Below are 18,987 nucleotides of genomic sequence, written 5' to 3'. Positions count from 1 at the left end.
TTCTCTATTAAGTGTGTTTTTAATGAGCTTCACATACAGTGCAGTTGTATAAATCAGAGCACAAATTCAGCTTCATGCTCTTCTCTTCATTTTACTTACCATCAGTTCCTATTTTACTTTTAAGGTCAGTACCAGACTGGAAAAGACACAAGAAAAGACTGAGTATTGAAGAATAATTCTGAAGTCATTAGTTGTTTGTAATTTTAATGGTGTTAGACTTTACATATTTTTGAAGCATAAACTAGTTAGCTTTACAATGTTCAAATATTGTTAATCTTAAAAGACTGCTCATTTGAAGCCTGCACTCTCCTGCTCAATTTACAAACTTCCCCTACTCCCTTACACTTAATGATGCCTTGTTTGCAGTGTCTTGGTCAGGATACAAATAGAGTGGGCTCTGCGATGAATTTGCCCTTGGAGGTGGTTGTGTACTAGTCAGTCTTTCAGAACTTCCTGGAGAATTCTCCCTCCACCTTGGACTTGCCTGATCTTCAGACACTTCCCACACAGATGGGCATGGGGAGGTAAAATTCATGGTAGATCGTGAGAGGTAGTTCTGAAGACCTTCTTGGAGGCACCTGTTAGAAAGCACTTCTTTTTCTTTGGAGTTTCGCCATTTCATCCTTCGATTCTGAAACCAAATTTTCACCTGTTTGCAAGTTAATGAGAGTTTATTATCATTCTTTGCTTTAAACAACTTTGCCCTAACAAGTATTTTTTTCTTTCCATCCTCTCAGTTTCACATTCCTTCCTTATTTGTTGTTACTGTAGAGATCCAGTGAAGCCAGCTGACTGACATCTGAGGATTTTTCCATCACTATTTACTACACCTGGACCAAATATTCTCCTTGAATTTCACCACCTACAACAGGTGATTATTTGGCTTAGGCTAGAAAATGGACAGCCCAATAACTAGGGATATAAGAGTTTCCTACAGCAACATCCTTCTAGACAGAAGAGAATTCCCAGAGAAAATTAGTATCGTCATTAAGAAAACTAAGTGATGTAACTGTAATATTAAGAATTTGACTACATTTTGTGAAATTTTTTAGGCAGCACACTGGTGAATGCAAATGCACACTTCCATTGAAATAGTTTTCCTGCAGAGATCACAGTACTGTACATCACACTGAGGAACACCACACTCTGCTTGTTTTTGTTTATTGCTGCAGTGCTTGCAATGGTGTCAGAGTCATCAGGTTGCAAGGAACCAGACCACCAGCTCCAACCTCCTATGCAAACTGGAGCCAACTGCAAAGTTAGATCAAATTGTTGAGAGCCTTTTCAAGTTCTGAAAATCTCCAAGATAAAGATGATGAGAGCTCCCATCACCATCCCCAGGCTTTTCTGCCCCCCAGTCAGCTTCTGCACACATATCTTAAGCACTTTCAGTCCTGCTGCATGCAAATAAACAAAATTGTACTGTTACTCTTTCAGTATTTCAGCTGCAATCTAGAAGGCATCTACTCCAGCACCTTCAGAATCCCACCTGTCAGCAACTACCACGTTCATTTTCTGCTGTTACATGCCCTCACAAACTTTTTTTTCCAGATTCTTTCATGTTTTGTGCTCTTCAAGACAGGCACTTTTCCTTTGTTTTTATCTGCAGATAGGTGATGCCCCCAAGGTTCCAGATTGGACTACTGCTGCTCAGCACCACTCTTAATGCAGCTGTTCAGTCATAACAGTTCACTGGATGCATTAGACCCTTAGCTAAACTCTAAAATCCTGCAGTAGACAAACTCAGACTCATGCAAAAAATCCCATGAAATGTGAATTGGTAAGTGGGAGTGTTTTAGAATGTCACCCTGCAAAGTTTTTCTTCCTATGGCATCTCTCAGCTCTGAAAATCTCTTTCCTTGTGCAGTCAAGTGTCTTTCCATAGGAATGGTTGCCTGTTTCTTGGGACAGAACAGTTCCAGAGGAAGTGCTGTTGACTGCCTTGTCCCTAGCTGTTCATCTGTGAGTGCAAAGAGAATGAAGGAATGATCTATGCTCGGATGTTTTTTCCTGCCTAGATCACTGCCTTTCGAGCAGTGGGATAGAGCATAGTTCCTTACCACAAAGCTTCTGAGGGGGCTCTGTCAGCCAGCAAAAAAGGGAGTTGGAAATGAAATGCAGAGGTCATGTTTCCTCGTGAAAATGGAGCGATCGATTTTTGAATGCATACATACAGGAAATACACCAGGAAACTGTTCAAGTATTCCCTGGTTTAAACTGCCATTGATTTACTGAGGTCTTTGCAGGTAAAAGAGCTCAGGGCTGCCCCTGCATTGTTCAATTTTCTTCCTTCAAAGCCATTTTAAAGATTTTTCCCCAAAAGGACATTCCTTACCTGAGACTCCTTTAGACCCAGGTTAAGGGCCAGTTTCTTCCTGTCTGTTTTACTAATATACTTCTGCTTCTGGAACATTTTCTCCAAAGCTTTCCTCTGGTCTTCAGAAAAGACAGCTCTTCTTAATATGCCTCTCCGGGATTTGGAGTTGGACTCCTGGCTCAGAAGAGGCAGTACACTTTCCTCCCCTAGTGGAAATAGATGAGAGTTTCCCATAACATCTAGCACATATCAGAGAAATATTAAGTGCTGTTCATTATCATGCTTGCAGATTCTTGTCCCACTTTTGATTTGTTGGTGTTACAAGTGTGTTGTAATGCTTCAGTCATGTTCATCAAGGATTAAATCCTCACTTGGATCTAGAGGTGTTGTCAGTAGTCAAAAGTCTCCCCCTGACATGGTACAAAGTAAATCAGGTGAGTCCATAGAGGAATATTAGGACAGAGCCCATGATACTGCAAAATTCAAATACAGTCAGGGAGAAACTTCACTTTTCTTCACCTGTCATCACCACTAAATAAACTGCAACATGTTTATCTGGGAGTTTATTTACCCCTTGTGCAGAATGTAAAACCAGATAAAAGTGGTCTGTAATACTGATTCAAAGAAACTAAGTAGGCTTTCCTCTATTTTTTTTTTTTTTTAAATAATGAAAGGCTTTCAGCGTGAACTGTTTCTCAGAAAATCCCTGGTCATTCACTTAGTTATTCTGGAAACTGCAGCAATTTCTTTATTAGAGGATTTGGAGAGTACTTGGACTTACTCCTTTCAGCCTGGTTTCTAATCCTTTGACGTCTCATAGCAAGTCCTGGGAGGGCAGTTTCCAGTGAATCCAATCACATCCCCTTGATACATGCCTAGAGGGAGCCCTGCCCTGGAAAACAGACTCAAAGCTGAGGGACAGAGCTGCAGTGGAGAAGTGGAAGTGTTCGCACAAGCAGCACAGAAACCTCAAGATAAATCTCTTGTGTTCCTCACACCCAATAAAACTTAAAGCCATAGTGCTTTCCCATGGTCCCTCTCCCCTAGAAGGATATGGTGGTATGAGAAGCAGTCCTTGGTGAGAGGCTTCATATGCCCTCCAGTGCTCCCAGCTTCCTCAAACACTCACAGAGGGAGCAGGAGCAGGGGCCAGTTGAATAGGGCCCATCATCAAGCATAGCATGTGACAATTGGGGCAGATGCAAGCAGGCCAGGAAACAGCTGCACTTTGGCTCAGAAACCTGTTCGATGGCTGTACAGCCACTGACACCTACAATCTTTCTGTTGGAGTGGCAATTCAGATGCAAGCTGCCCTCCTGTTGTCCACCTTCTCACATCCATGGGCCTAGATTGCCCTCCCAGCTTACAGTTACAGCAGCTGCAAAGGTGTGTTGCTGCTCAATTCCTACCAAGGATCTGATAATTTTCATATTGAAGCCAATGGCGAATTCCCCCTGAAAAGCTAATTCTTTAAAATACTGAACATTTTTTTGTGAAAAAGTCTATTCTAGTCAGCTGTAATGGGGTGGGGGGAAATTAAACACATTTTTTCAATTTATATAGTGCTCTTGAAAATACTAATGAAATCCAGATGCAACTTCAACAAACTGTTCCTTGGGACTACACCACATTTCAACTTCTGCATATTATACATAAATGCACACGGGTATATGTATCTTTAAACACCCACAGAAAAACAAACACACATATACTGAGGATATTGTAGTATAATGATGAGAAACTGAAGTGTGTATGTGTATGTCTTGCAAAGTTAACTAAATACTTTTGAAGTCATGTGTTACTGGTTTGATATTACATACACTACCCCTGCATCCTGCTTCCAGCTCGGACTAGTAGAGGAGGCGTATCAGAAGCTGAGCAAGTGTACAATGATTATTCCCTAAAATAACACTACCACTCTGAAACATTACTGATTTGGAGACCATTGCATTCTGTCAATTCTTTTCCTGAACTTTTCTACATGTTGAGAAATAAAGATCTTTATATTTGTCCCTCATAACAGCCTGTGGTAAAAAATAATGATTATGATTTATAATGTTACGGTATAAATAATCCTTAATTTATACAGATGCATTTCAATTTTCAAAATTATATCTAAGACCAGATACAAAAATCACAATCAACTGATTAATGTCCTGATATTTATTACACTGTGATACACAGTCAGACTTCATGCAAACCGAAATAAACAATCTGCAGAACAAAAGTCAAATACCGCAATGGAGGTTTCCACAAAGAGCAAGCCAGGTTGATATTTCTCTGGGGAGTGCAGAGCCCCTTCACAACCCCCACTGCATGCTCCAATCATGCCTACAAAACTGGGGGCAAGCTGGGAGCCTTCCTTCCTCAAGCATGTTTTCTCTCTTTCTTGCTCAAACTTAGTGAATTTAGGTACCTTTTTCCAGGTAGCATCTGAGTAGTTTCTGCTGAATTGTCAGCCATTCTCAGGTCTACTGGAAGGTACAGTCTGGCAGCAGCAGAACTGGTACCTTCTCTTATCCCTACTGTGTGATGAGAGACACCAGCAAGGGAAGAGGGCTGGTCCTTGCCGCCCGGCCTCCATTCCACAATGGAGTTGTCAGCCAAGGACAGAGGACGCCAAATTATGTGACCTCTTAAAATTTGTCTTGCCTGGCTGGTTGTTAACAGTCAATCAGCAAGGAAACAACCTCCTGCTGGAGCCTCGAGGCACCAATTAATTCCTGTACAGGCAGCATGTAGGGTCCAGGTTAACACCTGTATTAGACTAACTTAATAGTGAGGCCTCTTTACACTCTAAGGCACAGTATGTGCTGGATTTTAAAAGATTACCTAAACAAAATTTAATGAAGAGCAGAATGTTCAGAAGCATTAGCAAACAGCCACTGGGTCAAAAAATCTGAAACCCACCCCCAACAGAGTAGCCTAGAGAACTTCTTTAAAAATAAGCCATATTCTAAAAGGTACTCCAACTGTTACATAAAAACTAAATTTCAGTTTGTGGATCATAGGATTTTTCATTGCAGTGGGATAGGCAGTCACTTATACATTTCAACAATTCCAGCAAAATTAAATATGTCAGTTTGCAGCTTGTCACTCTGAACATGCAGCAAAAGGTTGAGTGTTCTGCTGACATAAATGTGACCAACTATTTCCTCTGTGACTGGTTTGATTTTTGTTTTTCTTTGGTTTTTTTTAAGTCTTTCCTTTGTATCCTAATATATAGTGATAAATGTCCTCTTAATCTGTGGAACAATCTTCATTTGCCTTCATGGCAGAGACCACCTTGAAGGAGCAAGTAAAAGCTTTAGTCATGGTTTCCATTTTTTCATTAGAATTCAATACATTCTAGTTAAATGGACAATTAATAGGTCACTTCCAAAATAGTAGTGTATCAGTCCTGGTTAATAAACAATCCCCACAGTTGATAATGGGCCTATGTATTCAGCAAGTCCCTGTATACACTCAGCTCATCCACTAAATCCCTTTTCAGGTAGACAGGGTTATATGGGAAGATGAGCTAGAATGAGTCTATAAAAGTCAGTTTCATTCACTGCTTTATTTTTCAGTCAAGTGCTTTAAATGGTGTCCAGAAAATCTCTTGGAATGTGAGACAGGAGAAAAGACTGGCACACAGAGTATTGCTTTATGGTCATACAAAAGGGCAACTGACCCTTGCCCAGGCCTTTTCAATGTGAAATGGTTCCTAAAGTTCATCTGCACAGTGAAAAATTGTGGTGAGGTCGCGTGTGGATGAGTAAAGTGAAAGTGGTGATTGGTCATGGTGCTGTCAGCCATTGTGGGAGAGCCGAGGCCATGTAAAACGCTCTGTGGGAAAGTGTCAGCCCCCTAAAGAGGTGCTCAGAAACTTGCAGCTCATTAAACTGCCAGCATTTGCTGCCTCACTTGTCAAGAATCATTCAACTTAGCAACTGCCCTTCTGAAACATTCATAAAAAGCATGCACTTAGTCAGGAATGGTTTGAATGCAACTGTGATAAAAAAGTATATGCCAGAGCACATATAAGCTCCAATTTTCATTTGGATTTGACATGCAATTTGTGCTTTTTTTCTGTTTTGAAGAAAAAGGAAATGCTCCTTCTGTTTGCATTCCTGAGCCATAAACACAAAATCATGACTGTCCATTCTTACACTATGGCATGCAATCTTCCCAATAAAGGTTAAATCTAGTTTTGGATTAAATGGAAGTGTGTTCTAGTTCTTAATCCTGAAAGGATAGTGTATACTGGCCAAAATTCTCTTCAACATACTTCTTCAATTTTTTACATTATTATTAAAAAAGAGAAACAAATTAAACGTGTGCACACATTTGACTGCTATAAAAAGAATGACTGTTGTATTTAAATAATGCTAAGGCTTCCTGAATCATAATCTCCCCCTAAAGAACATTAAAATGCAGCATGCACTTTACGATCCTCTAGCTCTTTTCTTATTTGCAAATGTTTACTGACACTGATTTTTAAAAGAGTTACTGATTTTAAAGAATTGTTTCTAGCAAACTGAAAACAAGACACTTTCCTAGGTTAGCTCTGTCTGGGTGTCTCAATGCCATTAGAAACCTCTCACAATTGCTCAGTGTACTTAAGTTTGATAAATCTTTGGAAACCCTCTGAATAGGATTGCTGTGATTTTACTAAGGAATTAGCTGCTGCCATTGCATCACCAATTAGTTTTCCAGAACACATTAAATCCTGCTGCTTTGGTTTACAGAATAACTCAAGCATTACTGATGAAGCATAAAAACTTACTTGGAAAAGCAGTGGGGGATGCAGGGTGCTGACAGGACCCACCGCAGCATGCTGAGTAGAATGGCGGGGCTCGGAGAAAAAAGTGTTTGGAAAGAGCTGCAAAGAAAGCATAGATCTAATTGATTATCCATTGAGCTTAGGTGATATTCATAACAACAGTCCTCCAAAAAGTCAGTGTGTAAAATCCTGCCCCACAAGTTCCTTTTCTTTTTTTCAAGATGGTGATATTTTTAAGGCAAACAATGATAAACCAAGTAATTGTTCTTTAATTTAGCAAGGTTATTTTACATGTGTAGCTTAGCTATAATATGCAAAATTCTCCCTATAAGAATTAAGCTCTGCAGACTAGAAATTTGCTTCTGTAATTGCTGTAATTGTAGGGGTTTTCCTAAATGTTGGCATTGAACACATTTTTTCAATAATACGTTGTTGAAATAATGAGTATAATGAATCTGAAAAACTTACTTAAAATAACTCTAGGAAGCATGACATCCTAGAAAAAACAATCAGCTTGTACTCCAATGCTGTTAATAGTACTCAAACCAGTAACGTCCTCAACGAGAAACCTTTATGAATAAAATTTATAAAATGCCATGAGATGAAACAGCTGAGCTCTATAGGCACAAACTACAGGGCCTGATTCTGTTATCTTGACTGTCAACTTAGTCTTGCTGGAAAAGTGCTCTAAATTTAAATAAACCACTTGCTGAAAGCTCTGCTTGATACAACAAAAAATATTGCAAAATCAACTCACAGTATTAGGCAATATTTGGTAAACTTTTAATGGAATTTTTTTAGTCAAAGTCTCTCATATCTAAAAAGTGCTTCCAAATCATGGAAAGGTCTTCATTATCTATTTATCCCTTAGTTATTTTCTATAAGGCTCATGGGCTTTTCCATTAATACTAATTACCTTTCAATTTCTGCTTGTACTAGTCAACTATGAAACCTGGAATATTTATTTCAAAAAAAGATACATCATGCTAGAACTGTACACTTGTAAAATGTGATCAGCATCAAAACATCTATGTCACTTTCTTCTTTTGGTTTAGGCAGAAAATAAGTGGCTCTAGAGCCTGTACTGTAGTTGTCCAAATCTCCAGAAAAAAAAAAATTAAGTAAAAAAAACCAACCACATAACTGCACACTTAGGTAAAAAAAAATTAAGAAATCAACAACCAGAAAGAAAGATAAATAAGTAAATGTTTCTAGGCCATGCTGCTAATTTTTAAAGGTTTTTCAACTGGAATTAAAAATAAAGGTCACTCAAAATTAGGTTTCTGAGTACGTATTAAGGCCTCAAAATAAGTTTTCTGACCCTAAAATGTGCTGTTATCCCGGAGCAAAAAAACTATTTCTGTCAAAGTCTAACTCTAAACATTTTTTAAAGTATTAACTTGCAATTGCTGATTGATAAGCATTTTGCCAGTACAGCTTTTTATTGAAAGTTTGCTGCTTCTAATGAAATACAAATATATTTCAAGAGAAATTAATTGTCTGGTTTTGAGGTGTATGCTTGCAAAACATTTACTAAAAAGAATTATTTACACCAGGCATTAGTATTCTAAAGCTTCTTTTCCACATAAGACCATCAAATGTGGAATCATGTCCTTAGAAACTTAAAGTAGTCAAGATCATGCAGCCAAGTATTACCTATCCCATGTATCCAAAGGGCTTCAATGCAACTGGTGGAGTGTGTAAGTTGAAAAGGATTTGAGTAACTCAAGAAGCACGGGAGCTGTAGAAGATAAATATCAGCCATCCTCCTGGACATGAGAGCTCCTTATTGACAGTATCTTTTATCTGCTGCAATTCCCGAACTCCCAGGTGAAGAGCTTTTCCTCCCTTCCTTGGGAGGCACATTCCTCATGCTTGTAACAAATTTCCCTTCCAGTCAGGTAAAACTCTCCGCTTCTAAAAATGCAGATTAGAATACAGAAGATGCCACACTCTACTCCTTTACTTTCTTTTTAAATGTCTTGGATATTCCTTGGCTGCCATAATGTCCCATTCCCTCCAATCACTGCTCCAGCACTTTGTTCATGCCACACAACTTTTGTCAGACATGTTGTCCTGTCCTTGATATTCCCTGCTGTGGTTTCTTAACTCTGTCCAGTTCCTTGCTCTGTTTTGGTAATGTGAGGCTCATAATGGTATGTGATAAAACCAGAAGACAGCTGGATAAATCAGAATTGAACAAGCTATTGATTCAGATAGCATGCTCCTGCAAATAACGACAGGAATAGGAAAGGACAGTTTCCTACATTCACTAAATATCTCAACAAGTTAGCTGCAAGCATAAAGGTCTGAAGATGGATCAGAGTAAAAACTTAAGCAAACTCTTTGCTTAAGCAAATTCCAAACAAGCAATGTATTTCCATGGAAGTTGCTGACTGATTTAATGCACTAGCACAGTACAACAATGCAAACAGCAGATATCTTGACCCTAATTCTGCTCAAGTTGATGGAAATCACGAGTCTGGCTTTCTTGGGCATTTTACTTAATTCTTTCAACCAACTGCTGCTTTTTCTGCCTGCAGGGCACATATCTCCTTGAAGCAGAATACTTGCTTAAGAAATAAGATGCAGGTGATATCCACACATAACTCTGAACAAAGAGGTTCCTGAGCCCACTTCTCAAGACTAATTCAGTCTAGATCCTGGGGAATAAACAATGCCGTGATGTCTCTGTAAGCCTATAGCTAACACCTATCTCTAGTTCATAGACTTTTTTAATGTGCTGCAGCTGTACTGATGGACAAGTGAATTCTACATTATGTACACAAAATGACATCCCTACATCTACTGAAACTGTTGCACTCAAACCAATGTGCAGCAGTTATGCAAAGTTACATCAGTAAAAAAATCTGACATGATACAGGGATAGTCAACTCTATCGTGGGAGTTCTACATAAGAGAAAAATGTTAATGCTTCAACATAATATATCCAATTATATTTTTTATCTTTGATAAAAACAACACAGTTCATCACATTAAATGGCTTCCACTACCTGTGTGAAACTGCATTAACAGAATTTAAATTGTTCCGAGAAAAATCATATCTTTGATATATATGTATTTCAGAATTATACTGAAATTGTACCAGTAGAAGTTACATAATACCTATCAGTTTTGACAACAATATAGAAAAAGCATTACCTATTATTTTCTTTTCACATAGATCACAGCAACTCTATCAATATCTGTTGGTCAAGAGATGTAAAGCAAACACTCTTTGCTGTTCACATAAAGCTGAAATTGCAGAGATGTCAGAATACTAATTCTGACATTTTTTGGCCAGAGTGAGGTAAACAATAACCAAAAGGCAGCTGTTGCTCCCAAACATGTATAGGAACTTAAAGCAGGAGACAAATCCTAAAAATTTGTATTCAGGACACTTAAGTCTTCTCCTGCTTTACATCTCCATTTCATAAAAACTGAGACTGAAAAATGGCTATTGAGGGAAAGTGAACTGATGGTAAACTTCTGCTATTATCCATACTGGCTCCTTCACTGCACATGCTGCTAGTCTGTTGGGGATTTTTAAAGATAACTGATAAAAATGTGGTACCAACCCGTGAAGAGAACTGGAACACCTCCAAAAAATTATTCAGAAAACTGCCTAGAACCAGCTAACAAAACTAAGAACAGGACCAGAGAGATCTCAAGCTGCATGAAGACTTTAATTCTCCGAGTATTGCTCAGTCCACATGAACTGCTTTCCACAGTGATGCCTCAGCTCCAGCCCTGGCATAAAAATTAAATATATTACCAGAAAAATCACAGCATTTCATCTGAAAATCTTGGATGGTTTGTGCCCATAACATGGGCACAACTGCAATTTCCTACCTACATCCATTCCTGGCAATGATTAAAGCAGGCTTTTGCAAAGCTGCAGGGAAGAGCTCCCTGAAAGTAGTCCAGCAGTAGCTCTGCCAGCTTAGTGATCCAGCTGAGCCACATTCCTGCTCCTGAACCACAAGCCCTGGACTTCATGATGAGTCATGGCTCTTTCCCTAGCAGTTACTGTCTTTAGAGTGCAATGTTCCGGCAGAAGTTGTGCACCCCCAAAGCATTTCAACCAGCTGAAGAGGAGCCTCCATCTGTGAGAATGAAGCAGCAGCCACTGCCATATCCCACCCAAAAGCAACTGCCATCACATGGAACTGGAAAAACTTACTGCAAGTGCCTGTGGTGCAAGACCCCTCAGAACTGGATTTCCTGCACTCCCAAAGTTACTGTTTGCTTCCTATTTATTCCTGTAAAACATCATACGAATGCTCAAAGGAAGTCAAGCCAAAAGGGCAGAGCAGAGCAGAATACGCAGAGTTTCAAGAAACTTGCAAACACTCATAGAAAGGGTTTTAAAGTTCTAATATATATATTGTTAAATACTACACAAAAGGTGGATGCAAGAAGCTTGCATTTTTATGTTGGGTCTTGGTGGGGCTTTCAAAAATTGGCAGAGCAGCTCCCAAGAAGGGCTTGAAACATGCTAACAGCATAATCATCATTTACACCTACAGCAATGTAATGGCCAAGAGCATCATGCTGTAGATTATCTGAAACCACATCAATCACTGTCAGTTTTCAGAAGTATCATCCACATGCCTTATTATTACATTGTAATTTGTTGTACATGTTTTTCATTGCCTGAGGAAATACACCAGCCTGAGGCTGGTGACAATACATGGTCAGATCTCACCTCTACAACCCAAAGCAACAACCAAACTCCACAATGTTTGCCAAAGACTCCATGGGTCCCCTGATGTCAGCAGTAAAAGTGGCTTCTACCCTCTCCATGCCTCGTACACAGCCTTGCTATTGAAACAATGGGAATCTACCTGAGGATTTACCAGCTTTTTTTCTGGCTTTGTCCTTCCTCAGGATGCCCACGTACTAGTGTGCCTCAGCAGTTTATGATTACCAGTTCTTGTCAAAAGGGGCATCACTGTCAGTTCTCTGTCTAAAAGTTAAGTGTCTTGCCCGAGTTCCTTGTCTGGGCCTCCTGTACAACCATGAGAAGAGATAAGAATCTCTACATAACAATTCATCCCCTTAAAACAGACACATAAGGTGTGTCATGCTGTGGAGGCATCTCTCAGTATTGACTATAGATTAGACACGACGCATACTTCTTATTAGACAGCTGAATTACTATGACATTCTTCTTATCCTTCATAGGTAACATCAAAAGAATACTAACATCTGTACAGCCATAAAGACTCTAAAATTCAATTCAAATTTTCTTTGATTTTCAACATACTACAATTTGTAGAAATTATTTCCTCAAGCATGACAAAATTAGGGTCAGATGCTGCAAGAGGACAATTCACTGGTTCTTCACTGTTGCAGCTCTAATTCAAAATCTTACATTAGGCCAAAATGCACCATTTATTCCAGTGGTATGCACTGATTAGCCAGAATTTTCTACCTGGACCAGTCTTTACTTGTTGCAGTATTGCTAGCTCCAAACAGACAAAAGTCTCAAGACAATATAAGCAATGTTAGAATGAAAAAATAACACATGGTGAATTCTATTTTTTTTTTTTTTAACATGAGGGGTTCAGTATTTTTATATTTGAACAAGGAAATACTTTTTCAAGTTGAAATTTGAGATATTCACATAGTCATAAGGAGGTAAAATTCTGAATACACGTTCAGAATAACTCATAGAATTATGTGCTACAACTGCAGACAAAAGTAGGCTCTCAAGAAAAATTTTCATAAGCTTTTCAGCACAAAGCAAAGGCCACTTCTCCAAAGTGACAACTCACCTCAAAGAAACACAGTCCAGGTTACTGAAAATATTTAGATGCATAATTTTATAAATATCAGGGTCTACATATCTGACATTTGAAACAGTCTCCTACTGTTTTATATGCCTGCAGTTGTTTTAATTTTGAAAAAAATTGCTTTTCTACAAACTCCACCATTTGTCTTCCTAGTGCAGCTCTGAGATCTTCTGGCAGTACCTAAATCTTGCTAAGGACCAAACTCAGGATCCTCTTCCTTCTAAGAGATGGCACAGCGAGAGTAGCCAAAGGAAGGAGCAGTGTCCAGCCAATGCTCATATTCCTCACTGAGCACAGACTGCCAGACTAGTGGCTGGGTTGAAGAGTAGCTGGCACTAGTCTAGCTCTGGCAACCTCACAATGAGGACAACTGTTTGTCCTTTAAAAGCCATTTTGCAGCCACTCTTAAGATATGCTGGGCATTCTAGACCAATTCTATTAAATGGTTCATGAAGTTAACTGGAAACAGGAAACGTGCTGGACAGAGTCTGTGATTTCTAATACTTACAAAAACTTCTTTGCTTCCAAAGACAAACTTTTAAAACAATGACAGTGTCTCAGTGCTCCTGGCAATCAGGGAATAAGAAAAGAAGCCAAACAGATCTCCCCACCTCAAAGAAGTTTTTTCCAGAAAACACCAACAAAACAAGAAAACCCTAAGACTTGTCAGTCAACTTGTTGCCTGAGTTAGAGGGAGTCAAGATAAAACACTGGGCTCTTTCCTGTCTTTTATTTTACTGAAAGCTAGTGTGACATGTTGCTTGAAGACACACCCTGGCTGCCAGTTGCCTTGAAATCAATAATTAATAAGCATTAATTCACTAAGAAGAGGTCCAAAATGAAAGAAAAAAAAATCACTTAAATTTCAGTAATTTAATTATCTCCTGGTTGTCATAAAGAAACACTAGACACTTTATTAAATATGGGAAATAAGATATGTTTGATTCACTAAGTATTACAGTATAGAACAGTTGTCATCACCTGAAAAGGAAAAAACTGATATTTTCTGGAGACTTCGCCTGCAGAAGACTTGGTTTAATCTCCTTGCAATGCTACCAGTTTTCTGTAATATCTTAAGTAAATCACCTAATTTCTTTTTGCTCCAGCTCCTCCTCTACACAGTAGAAATCTCTCCTATCTCACTGGCACATTGTGATGATAAAATGCATCAAAATGTAAATACCCAAATGTTACAGAAAGAAAAGATACACCTATAGCACAGATGAATCTGGATATGTATAAAGTACATCTATGGATGTTTACTACAAGTCCAATTTATATTTACTATATAGTTCTTCTAACTGATTTCTTTTGTGTTATATGTGTGCTGTCCTTCATTCTGCTCTATTGTATTCTGATGCTTTAAGTGAAAATCCCCAGATAAAATTTTCAGCAGGTTTTACAATGGAATTATCTCACTGTTACATTTGTTTTGTTGCATTTTTCAATTCCCTTTCTCTGTTAATCTATCAAAATGCCAAAATTAAAGCAGAAAGCCAGATTCTTTCCACATGACCCTATTCAGGTTGTAAAGCACTTACTGCCAACCTCCTCCAGGGAAAATTACTTGAGAAGAGCAGAGATATTCAGAAAAATTATTTCAGGTAGCAGGTAACTTCGCATTTCCCAAGGAGGTCATCTCTGCTCTGGTGCCAGCCAATACTTCTGGAAACTAAGTCATGAAGAAATATGTGGAGTGGACCTCTTTACAGCACCTGTCTACAACACACAGCATCTCAGCATCCTCTGGACAATTTTTATGTCTCAGAAAACACTAAAGAAAACTGTCAGGTCTTCTAATTTATCGAGAAGATAACAATAGGCTTGGAGTGCAAGGGACTAAAACCCAGATTAGCAAGCAGAAATTGAGAACAGCACAGAGCAAAGAGGCTTCAAGCAAAGTGCAAGAAAGCCTGTGGGAATCCCAAGCCAGTATAAATTGGCATACCACTGCAGAAGGCTCACGACTTTATTGTATAGCAGTAATGCTCCTTCTGCTTTTCCTGCCTAAGTTTTATGTAACATGCTCTTTGTTCATGTTCTTCTTAAATTAAACCAAACTAATTTCAAGCACCTATGATGATTGTATCTAATTTTTAAAAATGTGTGTAATGATGGAAAGTGATTATTTTAATTTTTACAGACAACAAATATATTTATTTCGAACACGTTCATTAGATGATGCAATATTTAGGATGTGACACTTTCTGAATACTTGTTCAGTTTTTTATTCACAATTATTTTGTAGGAGATACACATAAAATACACATGCAGATAAGCACTTGAAATAGTCCAACTAAATACTTTGAAACCTGTAAATTATGGAAATGGAAACTTGCTGATACAATTCAGTTGCTGAGGAGTTACAAAAGGAAAAATTACCACGACCAGATAGTCCAGATGAAGAATGCCATCCCACCTGGTCTCCTTTGCCACCATGGATAAGTGTTTTCCAATTTACAGAAAGAATACAGGATTTACATTCTTTAGGACTTTCACAGAGTGTTAAAAGGTACCCTAAAATGGAATGCTTTCTTTATGCCTTTCCTTTGTTGGTACTGTGGATACATGTAAAAAGGTTCAGCTTATTCAGTTCAGTCCCTGGTGTGATTTTACATTTCCTTCTTTTTGAGAACTTTTGGTGACCTCACCAGAATTTGGGACTACATGAATAATACAGATAACTCTTTCCAAAAAGTCTGGTACTTTTTCAATTCTCTTTATTTTTTTTATTAAAACCTCTAGGTTATGCCAAGCTAGTTTATTAGGGGACTTTTAGTTCCTGCATGATCTATAAAGCACTTGGTAGCTTAGAAAGATTTTTTTTTTTTAATTGCTTTATCATTTTCAATAGTCTTATTAAAGACTTAGACAAAGATTTTCCAAAATGCCATGTGATTTGGGGGGTCAAAATATGAGTTTATTCCTCAAAAAAAAAAAAAAAAAAAAAACCAAACAAACAAAAAAAAATCATAAACATCACTAAATTTAAAAACCCTACCTAGCACAAATTTCTTAGTTAAAATATCTTCAGTAGTCCCTGAAAGCTAAAATTTTTGTTCTGCCAAAATGCTCCTTTGCCCTGTCACTGTATAAACAAGAAACATTATACACAGCCTGACGACCCCAGCCCTACTCACAAATGCAGTGTCTGGTCTGAACAGTTTCCTCAGTATACGCCTACACTAGAGACAAGAGACTCCTTAGAAACCACAAACTGGCTCAGCAAGCAAGTTCCAATCTAATTCAAATTTATGAATGTTGGGACAACTAAGTGTCCTTCCTTATCACTTTAAGACATACAAACCAGATCAGAATCAACAGATCCCTGTTAGAAAACAAAAGTCATTGTTGCAAGTGTACAGTCACAGGAGAATTTTCTTCTGGGTGTACAATGAACGAGGAAACCCTAGTATTTCTCCCTCCTCAAATCTAAGAGCCTGGTGCTTTTGCTGAGATCCGTGGGAGCTGTGGAATCAGAAGAAACATAGGACTGGACTCCAAATCACTAGGCAGACCTACCACACTAAAATCACAACTAATACGAGGTCGATCAAAAAAATAATTAATCCCGGAAGCAAGCATTTGAAAAACTTGACATTCTGGAACTTCTGTAGTAATTAACCTATATCTTTTTAAAACAAACAAACCACCACCACCACAAAAAAACAACTTTACCTCTAGCAAAGAGCGCTGGGGCACCTGCTATCTCTCTTTTTACAAATAAATGTAGCATTTTCTCTAGAACATTTTTTTCAGGGGAAGGGCAAAGGGAAGGCAGGGGAAGAAGGGATAATATTCACTTAATTGCAGGAAGATGATAGTCGTCCTGTTCCCTGGCCTAGCCTATAGTTAGTTAAAACAAACACGTTTAAGTAACTGATATGCTTAAGATAACACTTACCTGAGAGGTCTGGAACATTCAGAAATGTTAATGGACACTTTGACTCTCTCCTGCCTACCTTTAAAGTACGTAATGCTAAAGGATCATACTGCTTTGGATTTTGAAGAGCAGTTTGCAGGATTTAATTGAAATAAAAATATGTTTGAAAAGAAAACAATTACTTCTGTTTCCAAAACACGCTTTTTGGTTTCACATATCAAAAACTTAATTCAATAAATACAATTCTGCTTGTCTGATTTTCATTTTAAATGCACTTAAAGCCGCTTTACCATAAATAAAAATTCTTAAAACATCACATAATATTGGAACAAATTTACGTATTGTAACAGAAAAGAAAAATACAGTATAGATGGTGAGTCTAATACCGAATTTCATGAATTAACATTGACTACAACTTCAGTCAGTTCCCTAACCAACAGAAGTGCACATTTCTTAAAATACGTTGCTCATGCCCAGACAAAATGTATTTATACAGAAATCGGCACATTCAAGAAACAGAATGGGTTTTGTAAACCTGTTTGTTTCCAATTCCATGGCACCGGTTCCTGTGGGCACCCTGCGGCTGCGAGCTGGTCCCCACCGCCCTGCAGAGTGCTGGCTCTCTGTGAGACACCGGGCCGAAAGGCTGATGATGCACCTTTACACGGCTTTGAAACTTTTTCCCCCCCCGTCCCTAGTTTTCTCAAAACTTCCAGAAAATTGCCTGTTCTACATGGCTTAATTCTCCTCTAGGCAGGAGGAGCCCGGACCTTCACGCCTTACTGTCCTCTAAGGCAGGGCATGTGGAGAAGGCGCTGCTGCCTCTCCCCCCCCCCCAGCTGTCGCTACTTAGGAGGATGGGACCGCTCGCCTTTCTACCAAAAGCTGGAATCTCAGACTTTCCCGGAGCGCCTGTTGGCGGCGAAGCTTCTACCATCCCTTGAAGCTGAGGGACGTCAAGGCCTGAAAGAACTGCGATTAGGGGCATTTAACAGCATCCGACGTGGCCATCACAGGGCTCTGCCGCGCTCTCTGCACCCTCAGGTGCGCCGGCCGGCCGCACGCGAAAGCCGCCGCCCGGCTTCACACACCACCGGCCCCCGCCCGCTCCTCGGCGTCCCGTCGCCAGCGGTAGGGCGAGACCCTCGGCCGGAGCCCCGGGGACAGCCCCCGCCGTGCCCCAGCGGCACGGCACCTAACGGGGCCGGGCATCCCGCCGCCGCCTCTGGGCTCTCCGGAGCGGCCGCGCCTCTCCTGCCGCCGTCTCCGCCGTGCGGAGCGCGGGGCCGAGCCCTCGGGAAGCCCCCGGTCCCGTCTCCCCGGCGGCGGGACGCGGGAAGGGGCCGGCGCTCACCTGTGGCTGCCGGCGGGAAGACGCCGCCTCTCTCCGCCGCCGCGGCCCGCGCTGGCGGGCGGCCGCCGTCCGCCGCGGAGGGGTTTAGCACTTGGAAAGCCCATCTTGCCGGGAAGGGACCCCCTGAGGGGCTGATTTGTTCCGCCGCGGGGCACAGCTTGAGGGGCACGGGGTTGGCGGGGAGGGGACGGAGCTGGGCAGGGCTCGGCGGCGCCCCGGCCCGTAGCAAGTTCTCGATGAGGAAACTTTTGCCCAGGTTGCCAAAGCCCGGTGCCGCCGGCAGGTTGAGGAGGGCCGAGGAGCCCACCAGGTCCCAGTAAAGGGCGCTGGGCAGCATAGCGAGGGCTTCTACCCTCCTCGCTCTGCCCTGCCCAGCCCGGCCCGGCCGCCGCGGCCCCTCACTGGGCTGGGACGGGGCGCCGGGCTATGGGGCCGGGCGGGCTGGCGGGGCGCCTCTCCGAGGGCTGTGGGGAGCGGAGCGGAGAGCTCGGCGAGGCTGTCCGTGGAGACGCGGCGCCTCTCCGCCGGGCTGGAAGGTGTGTCCAAGCGTATTCATTATGTCAGCCGGGGACGAGGAGTGATGGACGCGGCCAACAATGCCGGCTTGCCCAGCAGCCCCCCGGGGAGGGGGCAGGGCGGCGAGCCGAGGTGCCTGTCCCGCCGTGCCCGCCCCGACATGGCGGCGGGTCGCGCCTCTGCCGAGGGGTGCACCTGTGCGAGGGGACGGCAGGGGAGGGGAAAGGCCGCTGGCCTCCGTCCCGGCGGGGAAGTGGCTCCCGTGCTGGCCGCGGAGAGATCATGTCGACCTAATGATCCCATGAGGTAATGGGAAGATAGTCATTAGCTCACTCCCTCTGGGCATTTTTATCT

The 18,987-nt window shown here is 41.0% G+C and overlaps 1 protein-coding gene across 1 annotated transcript; it reads right to left on the bottom strand.

Annotated features, from left to right (window-relative positions):
• Positions 1 to 18,653, bottom strand: DBX2 (developing brain homeobox 2). The gene is made up of 4 exons (XM_048302189.1): positions 18,118 to 18,653; positions 7,086 to 7,181; positions 2,336 to 2,523; positions 1 to 649 (listed from the first exon to the last, which is right to left on the bottom strand). Exons 1-4 carry the CDS (start codon positions 18,452 to 18,454, stop codon positions 332 to 334), a joined length of 939 nt encoding a protein of 312 aa, XP_048158146.1. The 5' UTR covers positions 18,455 to 18,653; the 3' UTR covers positions 1 to 331.
• Between the last annotated feature and the right edge of the window lie 334 nt (positions 18,654 to 18,987).

Source organism: Corvus hawaiiensis, chromosome 4 (genome assembly GCF_020740725.1).
Source record: "Corvus hawaiiensis isolate bCorHaw1 chromosome 4, bCorHaw1.pri.cur, whole genome shotgun sequence".
In the NCBI taxonomy this organism is placed as follows: domain Eukaryota; kingdom Metazoa; phylum Chordata; class Aves; order Passeriformes; family Corvidae; genus Corvus; species Corvus hawaiiensis.
Note: the sequence above shows the minus strand (reverse complement) of the source record. Positions and strands in the feature narration are given on the sequence as shown.